Here is a 14,768-nt window from a genome sequence, read left to right on the forward strand (position 1 = left end):
TAAAACAATTTAATAGAGAAGCACAATTGTACTAATGACGTGAGATTACTGTGTGGAATGGATTTATGTTTACATTTCATTGATACTCAGCTCTGTCAGATTTCTCTTGTCTTTCAACAGTTGTATACTACTACTTTAGCACTCCCAGACTTAGTGCTACTTTAGCTGTTAATTGAAAGGAAAAGTAATATTTAACTGAAAAAGAAAATAATGTAATGGATGTATATACTAAGAAAAATTACAAATGAAAAGAGAAATAATTTTGTTGACGAAGATGTCTGCTACATAGTAATCAAATTCAAATAGAATGGGAAATTCTTTCAAATTTTATAAATTCAGGAAATTCAAATCAATGTGAGCAGGAACCAGAAAGGACTTATGTTCATAATTCAAGACAACTTTACTGACTTGTTTAAAAAAAGTAGTCGCAATAGTCCCATTGAAGCACTAGACTTGGTCCTTTGCATGGAGAAGGTCATGGGATATTCCCTGTGCTGATGTGTAACAGTAGTACTTTGAATTGTATACCCTACTTATCAGGTGGGTCCTATTTGGCGTGAAAACTGAGATTTTAATGTTGCCTTGCCTTGTAAGGAAGCATTTTAAAAGGAGATGGACATTCTGAAATGAATTTGAATGCTCTGTACCGGAGTCTTCCTGTACCAAAAAAATATGCAAACTTAAGTGGCACCAATGTTCAGCCTGAGCTTGTTGTTCAGCCTGAGTTAAGTGAGTGGCAAAAAGTGACATAGATGAAAAACACATTAAATGTTATGTATGCTTCTGAACTCTTACAAGATTTTTCTCCTTTTGCTAATAATAATATCTTAAAAGAAACGCACGGCAGAGTTTCAAGATTTTTGGAGCAACTGGAATGGCTGTGGACAGGAAGCAATCTGTTCCTGGGCTCAGTGATAACAAAGGGACCATGCTGAGGGAATCTGTGTAATTTAGGCTGTGTGAAAGGCTAGAAAGCATGCGCGAATGGAGAGTAAGGGACCATTTAAGGTGAAACAGCAAAGAACTGAGTAGGAACAAGTAGGTGTTCATAACATATGTTTCTGTAATCTAGACATTCCTTTCCTCTCTCAAGCTGGAAGTCTGAGAAGGCCTTTCATACAGAACAGAAAGAAGACGTTACCCAACAAAAATAAAAACTGAAGGAAAGGCAGGCAAGCACATACCCTGAACCTTCTGTATTGCTACTGTCTGGCTAATTATTAGTGGTATTTGAAATTTTATTTTGCATACGATTAATGTTTTAGTAACACTGTTTAAAATTTTCTGGTAACATAGGCTAGCTCAGTTTGGTTATGGCAAATGCATCGAGCTGTTGGTCTGCAAGCCACTTGTTTTCCGTTCTCATGGCAGAATCCTCCTTATTTTCTGTGTACTCCATATTTAATTTACAAAATAGATATTTTGTTACAAGTTTGACGACTTACTGTTCCTAAAATTAGCTTACATATGCATCTTCTGTCTCCTTCATGACTCTGCAGTGTTAGGCAATGCAGGTATCTGGTATTTTTATATCTGTGGGATGTTTCTAGGACATGGAATTTAAATCTGGACACATACAGACTACTGAGTTTACCTAGGCGCACAAAGAATACTTGAACTTTTATGATCAATGCTATTTTTTGCTCCTGTAGCCTGTTGTCTTTGAGAGCCAAAAGGCAATCTGCGCATATGCAACAGAGAAGCATTTGGCAGCCTTGCTCCTTGCACTGTTACGTTACAGTGCAGAAGCTCCAGGTACCACTTCTTCAGTGTTTGTTTGTTCAGTGAATATACTGTTGAAAAGTAAGAACATGAATAAGGGTAGCTTTATGGTTTCTAAAGCTTCTAAAGTAAACCTCACACAGGTCTGATGTTGCAACCTTATCTGACATTTTTCTGTATTATGTTATTATGTTTGGAAATACTCTCTGTTCCTAGCTTACCCCTAGTTTTTCTCTCTCGCTTTTTTTGTTTGTTTGTTTGTTGTCGTTGCTGTTTCTAAACTATCCTTTTTTCTTAAACATCCCATTCAGCGTAAGGCATTTACCCTGTTAACTCTGCTGTCTCTTTAGAAAACAACTCTTGAGGCATACTGAGGTGTAAATAATTCTTGGGAATAAACTTTTTGATGTATAGAATTGCTCCAGTGGTGCCTCAGGGAGTATCTGCCTATAGGGTGAAGACTGCTGCCTGCACACTGCAGGAAAGAAGCTTGCCCATGCTTCTGGAGGAATTAATTCCTGCAAACTTCACAGCTGTCAACACAAGCTCTGACACTAGCTTGGCATCACACATTCTTTTTGGCTCTAACCATGTTTCTGGTATGGTGTTTGTCCAGGCCCCGGATCTGCTACATCTGTGGAGGCTGTTTCAGTTCACTGAAGGAGAGGGGAGCAAAGAGAAGGTATGGGGATCTGGTGCCAAATCCTGCTTTTTATCGCGTTACTCTCCATAACTTTCTTGCTCCTTGCTCTTTTTTGTGTTTGAATTTCAGCTAATCCCTCCATGCTCATATGATTAATGTGCTTTGTGATCTTAGAAGATTTGTTAACTTACACCTAAAAGTGTTAACTGCACTTTTGTTATACTAAGCTATTTTAATATCCAGCGGAGGACAAACCATCTCTCTTGCTACAGCATCAACATACTTGCTGCTGCCTATTTGGTTCTTCCTTGCCTGTAGTGTTATAGACCAATTCTTTTTTCTTTTTTTTTTTTTGTTGATTTTCTTCAGAAATGTCACGGTTGCTTCCACCTATCCGTAGCAGAGAGACAGTAAAAGATACCTTTGCACTTTGACCTTGAGCTGGAATGGATATTTCTATTTAGAAAGTGAATTAACTAAAAGAAAGTGAAGAAAAGGGAAGAATAAACGCCAATACAGAAGTGGCTGTGGGTGACTGCCTGCGCTTAAACGTGGCTTCCAAGAAAAAGGATTCTGTGAATTCCTTAAGTGTGCACAACAGGATGTTACCTGAAGTAAGCTGTTTCTTCACTCACGGATGTCAATACTTGACTTTAAATGTTATCGGAGAGACACAAATTAAAGGAAGGTGCAGAGCAGGAAGAATTTATGATGAATTCCCAGAAGACAAGTTTAATCAGGATCATATGTCAATTTACGCAATGACTAGGTACAGTGAGGTAGATGAGAGTTACTCAAAACACAGATATTTGCTTTTAAGGATCTCAGCAGCTTAGGAGGTAGTATTTCAGTTACTAGTAGTACTGAACTAGTACTTCAGGTATTAGTGACTTTTGCTTTTCTGTACTCTAAAAGTTCTTGGGAGTAGGGGGAAGAAAAGTAGGAGCATGGTAAAAAAGCATTTGAACTTTAATAAGACTGTACTGGGAGAAGTGGACTTTTCCTTCACTGTAACTTAAAGGGTGATCTTTGTTAGGAAAATAACTTTGCTCAAAGATAAATTTACTGCATAAATTACCCATTATGGCTTAATAGGTAGAAAGTCACAGATATATTAATATTTTGGTTTTTCAACTTGTGCTAAAAGAGCCTGCGCTCTCCAAGAAAGTGGAAAATAATTCACTGAGAGTCTAGTTAATGTTTCATGGTCACTGCTGTTGCAGTCAGAAGAAAAAGGACACCCTAACCCTGTTCCTTGAATCAGTTTTACTCATGACTGCAAATACTTTACTGATATTTTGTTCCTATAGGTCATGTTTGCTTCTAGTTTATTCGTAATTTGTTACCTGGTTTCCTCAATTGGCCCATCTCTTTATTATAGAACATTTCAGAGATTATCATATAGAGTACGAAAGAAATGGAAAGCAAGAAGGAAACAGACTCTCCTAACTGGAGTTAAGGAGAGCTGTTCATGGACCCACTGTGTAAATATGTACTATGACAGTTCCAGTTTGCGTTAGGTTGTTCTTGTAAAAATAAAGTGAGAACCACTTGGAAATAAAATATAAATTAAAGCCATGTGAGTTTAAAAAAAATAAATCTGTTACTAGATTTCAGAATTACAGTTTCACCTTTTCCTGTGCATATCTTGAAAGGCAAATGGCATTTTGCAACATATTTCCTCCTTAAACAACTGGTGGTTTATTTAAAGTTCAGGTTGTTATTTAACAGTTGATCGTAGACAGAAGTGTCAGAAGTAGATTTTCATCCTCTCACTAGACAAAGTTAACACTAATATTTCTGATATGACTGTATTTCCAATTTGAATAGCTGAAGATTTTACCGATGAAGTTCATACAGGGTTTGACCTGTTTTTTGGAGGTGATCCTATATGCTGATATGCCAGTGCTACTTTGTGCACTGTGTGTGTCCTACTCTATTTGAAGTTTTTGCTTTTTTAAGTTCTTCACCTAACCTTGGCCAGTGACATCTTTTCATTGTGCCCTGTTGTCAGATGCTAGCTATTTCTAAGATACTTTAAGATCTCTGGAATACAAAGTTCTGTATTAGAATTGGGTGACACTTTTTATTGTTATTTTTAATTATAAGGAGACATAAATTTTGTGTGTGTGTGTCACCGCTTTGACATGTAACTACACTCATAAAAATGACATTTCTAATATCTTTGGAAGAGGAAATGCTGAAAACATTCCTTTGTAAGAATATTTTTGTCTTAGTTCACCTTCTGAACTTGGGAGTAGTCTCGTTCTTTCAGAATAAATTAAGTCACTACTAAAAGGAGAGGGTGAGTTGAAAATAAATTTGCACAAGATACGCCTTTGTATTTGGAACCAAATCATCTGAGATAAAGTGTGAGTAATAACGCCAACATAAACTGAAAAATGTCTTCGAATCAAGAGAATTGGATGTAGAAGTTTACAAGTTGCTTACATCTCCAAGATCATAATGCCAGAACATTTGTTTTGATACAAATCAGTGATCTCTCTGAAAGGGGAAGGTTGTGTGGGCTATGTTGTTAGGTAACTGCTGTCCCTCTTGGTGTGTCACCAAGCTGGGTTTTAGGTATGCTGGTTTCACTTGAGGCCTTCATATTCGATGGGCAAGCTCTTTCAAATGTGGATAAATACTTTGATCCTGTCTCCAGGTCTAACCAGGAAGAGCATAGATTGCAACAAGTAACACTGAAAGAAAAATTATTTTGCCTTTGCTAAAAGACTTACTGTGGAACAGATTTGAAGTGGCACTTCCCCCTCAGGTCTAAATACTTGTCTCTGTCTCTCCATCTGTAACATTTTTTTGCCAGGGCAGTGCCTGTCAATGATAGATGAAGCACTGTTACTTAAATAGTGTATAGAAGCAATACTTCATATTTCTGCAAGAAGAAACAGCTGAAGAAGTTAAACATATTTACAGAGTGAAGGGGATAAAAATTACTGTTAACAAATCTGGAAGTATGTATCTTTCTTTACGGGTACATTTGCAAAATAAGAGAGGTCCCTCTTTCAAAATCTTTCACTATTTCAGGCTGGGGTTCCTTCCACTCCCCAAACACCTTTTTGCTTTTTGTAGGTGCTCAGGAGGTTCTTTGAAAAATAAATTATTTAGATCTCCTACAGACATCTGTCTCATGGATGGGATTTGTTTTCATGCGATAGGGGTGTGTGTGTGTGTGTCTTTCTCTGTGAATATGCACCTTTTTCCTCCATTTTCCAAGGGAAAAAGACAACACCTTGCCATAGTCAGAAACACCAACCCTCCTCTGCCTGATTTAGTCCAGAAACTTGGACGTATCCCAGGCCCCCAGTGAACCACTGGCAGTAGTTTAATACACATTAGCCCAAAACAGTAATTTAAAGTGAATGAAAGAGCTCCAAGCAGCAAAATCAGCTTAGGCAGCAGTGGTTAGAAGCAGTCTTCTATGTTGGGAGACTTAAGTTCTTACCCTGAGTCAGCAAAGAATTTTTGTTTTTCTACAAGAATATATTAGACATGGAGATATTTGCGATATTTGCTATTTAATGCTGAAACCATTTTTACATTTTCTATGTTACTATCAGGTTAGCATAAAGCTTTAATCTCTGTTGTAGCACATGTCTGTTTACGTAAGTTGGAAAGTTTCTCCCTGGGACCAGCAATCCTAGTACTTTATTTGCTCTTTTTGAATAAACAAATGCCCATACATTGGGTATTTGAGAGCTTTTCTTACCAGTAGTTGGGGGTTTTGCCTATAATGTTTGCTGTGAAATCACAGTGGCATTTTAAGAATCAGCATTTTACAACCAAGTTCATTTTAAAATGTCTAACAAAATTGCAATGACGCACGTTTGCAAGTCAGTTATTCCATCTTCTCATCCTATTTAAATCAATGTTTTAAAGATCTGTGTGATTGCAGTCATAACTTAACTTCATCTAAATGTAGCCTGGTGGTATGCATATAAATGCTAATCCTCCACCCGAGACCTTGAATTTATAAAGGTAAAAGAGTGTTTACTGAGAAAAGAACTACTTGAAGATTTTTTGGGTAGTACGAAGACAACTGAATTAATTCCTCAGCATTAAAGGTAGTGAAAAGCTGTTGGATCCATGGAAAGTGGCTGGCTTTAATGTGAGAAGGTGGGAAAAATACATTGGGCAAAATACAGAAGCTCACAAATCTTTCCTTCAGCTTTTAGAAACTTAAGAAAACACGTTGGATGATTGTTTTGTTCATCTGAAAGCAAAATAAACCATTAGATATGGCAATTATATTACCAAGAGCTCTCCCCACACAAATCTCTTTTCCGGGGCGAAGGGAAAAGAGAGGAAGATGCTATAAAAATGTAGGTTTGCACACCGTGACATGAGCATCCCTCTCCCTGTGTTACGGATGGAGAAGTGGGGTGCAGAGGGGTTAATTGGTTTAATGGCTCTGCCCAGGAGCACAACCAGAAATACAAAACACCAAAGAGCCATCTATTTTAGTATACTTGACTTTATTGAAGGATTTTTTTTTTAACCGTTATTGATAGAAATTAAACTTTAGAGCGATGCAAATGCAGCAGACAGATGTTAAGCTGAGCAGTGCAGCAGGTGCCAGGAGCAGGTGGCCTGCCAGGCGCTTTGTAGAAAAGCAAATTAATTAGTTTCTGCTCTGCTTGTAGCAGGATGCAGAGTCACCGTGGCCCATGACCTGGCCCTGCCGCTCTATAACAAGAAGCCTTGGGGTCCATGTAAAAGGAGAATGGAAAAATACCCTACCCCCGTCTCTTCAAGAGAGTCTGTGAGGAAGCGGCCCGGGAGGGCCGGCGCTCGCACGGTGTCTCTGAGGAGCAGCCGGCGGGCGGGCCGGGGTGCGGTGTTCAACACCGGCCATTCCCTGAGGCGGCCGTTACGACCGTTAGTCCCTTCCCGCGCCCGGCGGCTTCTTCTGCTCGGGGGGGGGCTGCTGCGGAGCCTTTCCCTGCCGCCCCGCGGAGGGATCCCTCCGCCAGCGCGGGTAACACGAATCCGCCCTCCACTCCGCTCCTCAGGGCGCGGATTCCGGCCGCTTCCGCCGCCCCTGAGGCGACGCCGTGCCTGAATCACCTGAGGCTGGCGAGGGTCTCCGCCGCCTCCCCTCAGAGCCCCCGGCCGTAGAGGGCACTGTGGCGCAGATGCTCCTCGAGGCACTGGATGGCGACATCGTCCACCATGGGGTCGAACTTGTTGGCCAAGAGGTGGTGCTGCTGGAGCATCCAGGGCAGGTCGCCCGCCCCGTAGATGCAGACGGAGCGCTGGTGCGTGCCGGTGCAGGGCGGGTATGGTGCACCTTTGCTGGTGTCGCCCTCCAGGTACTGCCACTTGACCAGTCGGGGCAGGGCGTTCATGTCCGAGAGCTGGTACTTGTCGTTCGGGGGTGTGGCACCCGGCACACCGGGCATGCGGTTGAGGGTGGCCCAGACGTGCTCGTCAGGGCTGTAGGTGTCCTTGGCCCACTCGAAGAACCGCTGCACCGTGGGGTTCTCGAAGATGTGCTGCACGAAGGCCCGTGTGACCACAATGTATGCGTTGCCTGTGAACATGGGAGAGCTGAGGGGTGGCGGCAGTTTCTGCACAGTTGTCCGAGAGATGGCCGTCCCCACTGTGTGGTGGTATTTCCAGCGCGCCTGCTTGAAGGCCGAGGGCTTCTCCGACTCCATGCTGTTCTGCCCCTGCAGCACCTTCAGGGCACGGATGATCTCGGCATTGGTCTTGATGGGGAAATCGGTGCCGCAGGTGTTGAGGATGTAGCGCCATTGCACGGGGCTCTGCAACAGGTCCTGCATGCAGTTGAGGTCAGCCTGCACTCGGGACCAGGAGGCATAGACCACACTTTCCAGGCGGCTAGCCACAAAGACATTGGACAAGCAGGCTGCGATGGCCCGCACGGCCTCCTGGAAGTCAGCCGGGGACTTGCTGTCAACGTGGACGCAGTAGACGTTCTGGGGGGTGTAGATGGACCGCAGGAGCCGCTCGAACATCTCAATTTTGTTGTGGATGACCATGGAGTAGGCGATGGGGAACTCTGCCTCCTCCTGGCTCAGCGGGAACTCGATGAACCGCCGGGTCGCCCTGAAGTTGCTGCAGTCCTTCGTCATGTTCAGGTAGTCGCCGGGCAACAGGGGAGCCCTTTTGTTCGCCACCTCCAGGCGTCCGAGCTTGGCCTCCTGCATAGCCTTCTCATCCCCGTGGATGATCCCCGAGCAGTTGATCCTCCAGCCGGGGGAGAGCTCCAGCGCCCGGTAGAGGCGCTGGCGGCAGTGGGGTTGGTTTGGGGCGGCGGACTGGTGGCCGTCGGGGCAGGTCTGGCTGATGCTGCGGAGGCCTAGGGCGGCCACCAGCAGCAGTGCGGCCACCAGTAGCGCGCCGCGCCGCCGCCCCGGCGGGAGACTCCGCTCGCACAGCCGCATCCCACCCCCCGCGGCGGGCACAGCCGCCGGCGTCGCACCCCGCGCCGCCACGTGCTGCCCCCCCGCCCTCCCCGCCGCTCCTGCCGGTCAGAGGGCGAAGCGTTGCCCGATCCCCACCCTACCCCGCACCCCTTCCCCTCGATGGGCCCGGTCTTGCCTCTTCGGAGGGCGCCGGAGCCGGCGGTGCGCAGGGAGTGAGCGAGTGACCTGGCTGCCCGGGTGCCTGCTTCCTGGCTAGTGGTGAAACAGTGGCAGGGAGATCACAGCGTAACTGGCAGGTGAATAATAAGTGAATAAAAGGAAGTCTCCTCCCTTCCCGAGGCGTGACTGCATTCAGGTTTATCAACACTGGAGGTGGTTGTATATCTTGTATGGCTCTTTAAAAGAAGATATTTTATCCTACTCCTGTCCAGTGTGTAACACAAGGAAAATCCCTCAACCCCATGTAACATGCTTTTAAAAAAGACTTTACTAGACAGATAACTTTGGGATCTAACCTGCTTTTCCAGTGTTCAGATCATTCCACCTCACAGGTCAAGGGAGTGACAGCAATAGCGCTGTAGTGTAGAAGCCCCACTGCAGCAAGCTTTCTGCTGGCCTGGTGCATTTTGAGCTTTAGTAAAGGATTATTGCAAAAGATAACTGTGCAAAGTGCAATCTCTGCTTTTACAGTGGAAGCAGAGGGTGAAGGCAGAGGCCATGGTTCATGGTTCATAAATAATTTGCCACAAAGTATCCGCTTAAAGGAAGGAGTGAGAGAATGTTGGTGGAGAGTGTCAGGGCCTCCTGTATGCGCCTACATGCACGGCCTAAGTATCACTTAATAGAAAAAGAGGGAGAACTGCGAGTGACTAAAATGTGCCTTGAGCTGTGATGAACAAAATAATGTCTCCTAGGTTTTGCAGTCATCCTGAACCACTTTGTGGTTTGAACCAAACATGGGATTTGGTACCATGTTTATGAAAAAGGGCCAGTTTCAATGATGAGTCAAAATTTCCAAGAGGGGTTTTCTAAGATACAAAGGTGTCTTCCTTCCTCCCTCCCTTCCTCCCTCCCTTCCTCCCTCCCTTCCTCCCTCCCTTCCTCTTTCTCTTTCCTCCTTTCTTTCTCCAGATGTATCAAGGAACCAAACTTACAGAATCTGCAGCTGGACTGAGGACAGTTGGTGTAAGTGTAGTTCTACACAGGTTCTATAAAACAGCAGCAGTTACTTCCCCAATTTCAAAACTGAGATTCTTTGTTGAATTACTAGCTTTACCCAATTCAGTAAATAATTGTCTTAGACATCTGTGGTCCAGAAATTCTAACAGACATTATGAAAGGCAATGATGTGATACCTATAGTATTTCCCATATGCACAGCTGTCAGTTTGCCTGTGCTAAGTACCAAAGCAAATGTGCATGGGAGAAACATGGTGAAAAAAGGCCAGGGGAATGTAAACAAGATGCTAGATGGGCCAGCTGCCTCTCAGTGCAAGGAAGACATTAGTCCCATTTATATGTATAGTTTGCTTCTGAAACTTGTTTCTAAGCTATGTTCAGTTTGCACCAGAGAGCTTGTTCACCTAGACAATTTCAAAGCGTCCCGAGGAAAGGTACTTTCCAAGAAACTTTTGGAATAGGGCAATAATAATAAGTGCTTCTTCTGTACTTCCAAGCAGCTCTTCCCCTCCAGGTCATCTCTGCTAGACTGTATCCTTGTAGAATTGTATTGAGGGATGGCAAGTTCATGTAGTCTTGGGATTTTCTTTTTCTAAAGCAATGTCTTTATATCGATCCTCTACTGTGATTTCAGTATGCAGATATCCTCTCTTGTACAGCCACTGCTTGTGGACTAGGAAAACAAGAGCATATTTTATATATTTTGTAGCATTGTAAACAATAGTTTCTACTTTAAGGTTCTAGCTGTTCTGTATGTGTTGTGCCTTGTAATGGTATGGTGGAAGAAATCCTCAAATTCTTAATCCCACAGGAAATGCTGAAAACGTGATTACTCCACGTAAGAGCTCTTAAATGGGCTATAGTTATTTCCAGTTATGTGCATTTTTGAGTAACTTTTCAAAAATTACAGTGATGTGATTCAGAAATGCCATGTTGGTTTTCCCAAAGGTGTTTTTCAGGAATTTGAAAAGAAACTGTAACTCATTAATCACATTTTTACCATCTGTAATTGTTTGTTAGGAGTCAATAATTGCTAAGTCTAACCCCAGACTTGAAAAATGTGTTTTCAGTGTTCTCAGTTATACTCTTAAAGACAACAGTGTATTCGGTCTCTGAGCAGTGCCAAAAGCTAAAAAACACCCCAAAACCATGCCAAAACTGTGTGAAATGACAGCAAATTGCTGCTGGTTTTCATTTTATGCTGGCCAATTGGCTGAAGTTACATGCATGGACAGATAGAGAGTAGGTTGTAGGAGTAATACACTTCTTGAAAATGATGTCATACACATGGATGAATATCAGCCACATGGAATATTATTTTTGGAAAAGTTATCTTTGTTGATAACTTTATCTGACAGTAAATGTTTTTTCAAGGAAAGCCCAATACTGAGTAAGGAAACAAATGATTTTGGATTAATTTGTCAACATTCTGTAAGTTTAGTCACAGGTTCATCAACATGAAACTCCTTTGGAAGAAGTGTGTCACTTAGCATTAACGTCTTGAACTTGTTCAGTGCAAGAAACTTGAAACTTTTGAATGTTTTTATGGTTAGCAGCATGGCCATACGACAACACATCATCTGCTCTGTGGTATGTAGCCCTTCATCTATACGGTCTTATCTCAGGTTAAGAAAAGCGCAGCAAACCCAAGTAGCCTGAAGTCCTCTACTGACGGAAATATCTTCCTTGCCTAGTTTCTGGGTGAATTTTGAAAATCGTCTCCTTTGGAAAGTATGACACGTAAAAGTTCAGCTAAACAATTAGCTGAAAACCCTCCATAATAGTTATCAGCTGATCACACTATACATACTGACCAACCCTCTCTGAATGACTTCTTTGTTATTTGGCATGACAATTTTTCCTGTGTTTTGATATTATTCTTTATGCATTCTCTTAAGAGCAAGTGGTAATCCACATGATAAACACAGGTAAACATTTGCTTTATTCTCTGCTAAGTGGGTCTGCTGCATAACCACAGCAGACGAGCTGTGGTTTATGTCTGCAGACTTTACAGTTTCTGTGAAGCTTGGTATCTAACTTGTCTGATATGAATATTATGTATTGCAGACAAGATATATACATCTAAAAAACTTCATGAAAATGATTTTGTGTCCTTAGTGACGGTTTAGAGAAATAGTTGAGTTGCTATTTCAGTTCTGTAACAGAATACAGATGCTAACATCTCACTGTACAGGAATTTGGTTTTTTTCCTGTTTTTTTCTTTTCATGATGAAATAACTTAGTCCGTAAAGACACATGGAAAAGAATTAAATAAAACATGATTAACAGCATGCTTTCTGCAAAGCTGCTTTTTTCCATGAGAGAAGTGTTAGCCTACACAAAATATTTTATTGGTAAAGTTCAAGACTTGAGAACTTGTTTTTGTACTAAATAGGGATTAAAAACTAATATTGATATTCTTTTGTGTAACCGTGACTTCCAAAATACTTCACTTTGAACTGTGGGCTCAAGTCATTGGCTTTGACTTTGTTTAATGATGATCGTGTCTCAGTGAATACAAAAGTAACTCTGTTTAAAAGTGAGTGTAAAACAACTGTCCTACGATAAGGATGCTATAGTACAAGCACTGTCTACAGGGTAACAATAAAGAGATAATAGCCTGGAGATATGACAGTAAATTACAATGCAAGAGGAGGATGATTCAATCCTATTTAGATAATAATCTTTCAGAGCACTATACGTGAGAAGTTACATAATGTAAGATTCTTGTGGTGTGCTTTTTGCAGAAACATACCAGAGGCCGCAACCCTCTAAAGTTGTTTATATTTGAAATGGCAAAGGAATGGCATAGAGAGGAGTTCAGGGGCTTGGCAGGGATGCCTGTGGCTTAAAGATCACTGCGCTGTCATAAGACAGACCGGTGTTTCTGTTTGCTTCCAGAATTCCGCTGTTAAAGTCAAGCAATAAAGAGTCCTTCATCAGTGCGAAGACTCTCAGTTAAAACAATTTTGTGAAGTCTAAGTGCCACATCTCTTTAGTGCCTTTTTGTACCTGCTTCCATTTTAATAAGGCATATCAATCAGAAGTTCCTGCTTTTTTAGCTTTGCTGTTAAGGGTTAAAAGGAATCATCACAAGGTGACCTGTTACCTACTTGCCTAATTGCACAATTTTTAGGTTGTGGTTCAGATAAACGCATGGGAGAGTGGAGAAGAAACATGTATTCTACTTGTTTCTCCAAGGGGAAAAAAAAATGCCATGTGATTGTTTGCTGATGGTGCCACACCTGGTGAAGCAGAGGAATGAGCCTGAAGTGCTGGTGACAAATGTGTAAGGAAAGGATTTTTATATATGTAGATACACTGTCAGCTTCTTTAGCATGACTTTTAAGAAATATGTGGAAGTAGTAAGTTTTGTAAACCTAATCAAATAGACATCTGAGACCTGAATTGTATGTGCTACAAAAGCTCTTGTGTGTTATACTCCGTTGCTTGGGTGAGCTTAGTATTTTGTTTTTTAGCTTCTTATTCACAAATGGTTTGATGGTGGTGGTGTTTTTTTTTTTTTTAAAGTTAGAATCTGTGCAGTCTGTTACAGACTAGCCTGCGGGGACTCCACTGCTAAGCTATAATTTTATAAATATAATTTAAATAAATATAAATATAATTTAAAAGGTACTTTTAAGCTTCTAGGGCATTGTTGTCTTTATTGTTTTGCTGCTTTTGTATTTTATGTCCCTTGGTTTTCAGAAGAGAGCCTTATTTCCTACTGATTCAGTTGGAGGCATAGTATGCATTGTGGTGCGGTTTCTCTGACGTTGGCTAACTGCTCTGTAGGCATTACTAGCTCGCAGCTAACTTCTGTGTTCTCCAGGATGTTTGTGTCAACAGGAGGAATCTTATAGTCACAGCACAATGACGTTCGTTTAACCTTTGTTTCTGATAGTTGTTTGTTTTTTATGTGTCATCTAGATAGTGAAGAGTTAAAATAGAAGGAAGTACATGCATGGGGTGCAATTGTAATCAGAAAGCAATGTACTTTCCTTTGCAAACTGTTCCAGTGTAGGTCCTCTGCACAGGCTATAGTCTTCGGGATAAATCTACCCCAGTGTGGGTCCTTCACAGGCACCAGTTTCTGTCAGAAAACCTGCTTCTGTGCGGGCTTCTCTCCACTGGCTGCACCTTCCTTCAGGGCGTGCACCCCACACCACTCCCCCGCCTTCTTCATTGGCCTTGGGGTCTGCAAGATTGCTTCTCACGCTTTCTCCACTCCACCAACTGTTGAGCAGCTGCTTTTTTTTAATAAAAAAAACACTTTTCTGAAACACGTTTTCACAGATTGGCTCAGCTTTTTATGTCTGGCATGGCGTAGCTTCTGGTCTTTTACCACAGAGGCCGCCTCTGCCTCCTTACCAAATCATTGCCACGCTAACCCAGTAGATGAACCTTTGTTCCTTTTATACTAATGGCAAGGAGGAAGTGTGCAGAGGTGAGTGATAAGGGTGTGACTTAAATAAGGAAAAGGTTATATATGACTTTTTTCTTGGTTTTGTCTTTCCCTTATTCCCCCTCTCACCTTCAGCTGGCTTACATACTTGCATAGAGAGGCTGACGGCTCTAGTCTTCTCAGTGTCCACTAGTATATTTTACAGCTATAAGATGATTTGTGATACAGTTAACATGTCAAAGACATGTAGATGAGTATCCAGGTTTACAGATAAGAGGTAGCCTAAACCTGTGGAGAATCAGCTTGCTGGTTCTTTCCAAGGTTACTTAGATTAGTTATGTGAGAAATACCTACCGGACTCAGGCCTGTAAAATTATTTTGTAGGCACACACCTAAAAATACTTAGGGCT

The 14,768-nt window shown here is 42.1% G+C and overlaps 1 protein-coding gene across 1 annotated transcript; it reads right to left on the reverse strand.

Moving 5' to 3' along the window:
* Nucleotides 1-6,887: 6,887 nt before the first annotated feature.
* On the reverse strand, nucleotides 6,888-9,819 carry GCNT3 (glucosaminyl (N-acetyl) transferase 3, mucin type). Its single transcript, XM_063347119.1, has one exon. The coding sequence runs from the start codon at nucleotides 8,791-8,793 to the stop codon at nucleotides 7,483-7,485; it is 1,311 nt and encodes a 436-aa protein (XP_063203189.1). The 5' UTR covers nucleotides 8,794-9,819; the 3' UTR covers nucleotides 6,888-7,482.
* Nucleotides 9,820-14,768: the final 4,949 nt, after the last annotated feature.

Source organism: Chroicocephalus ridibundus, chromosome 9 (genome assembly GCF_963924245.1).
Source record: "Chroicocephalus ridibundus chromosome 9, bChrRid1.1, whole genome shotgun sequence".
Classification (NCBI taxonomy): Eukaryota; Metazoa; Chordata; class Aves; order Charadriiformes; family Laridae; genus Chroicocephalus; species Chroicocephalus ridibundus.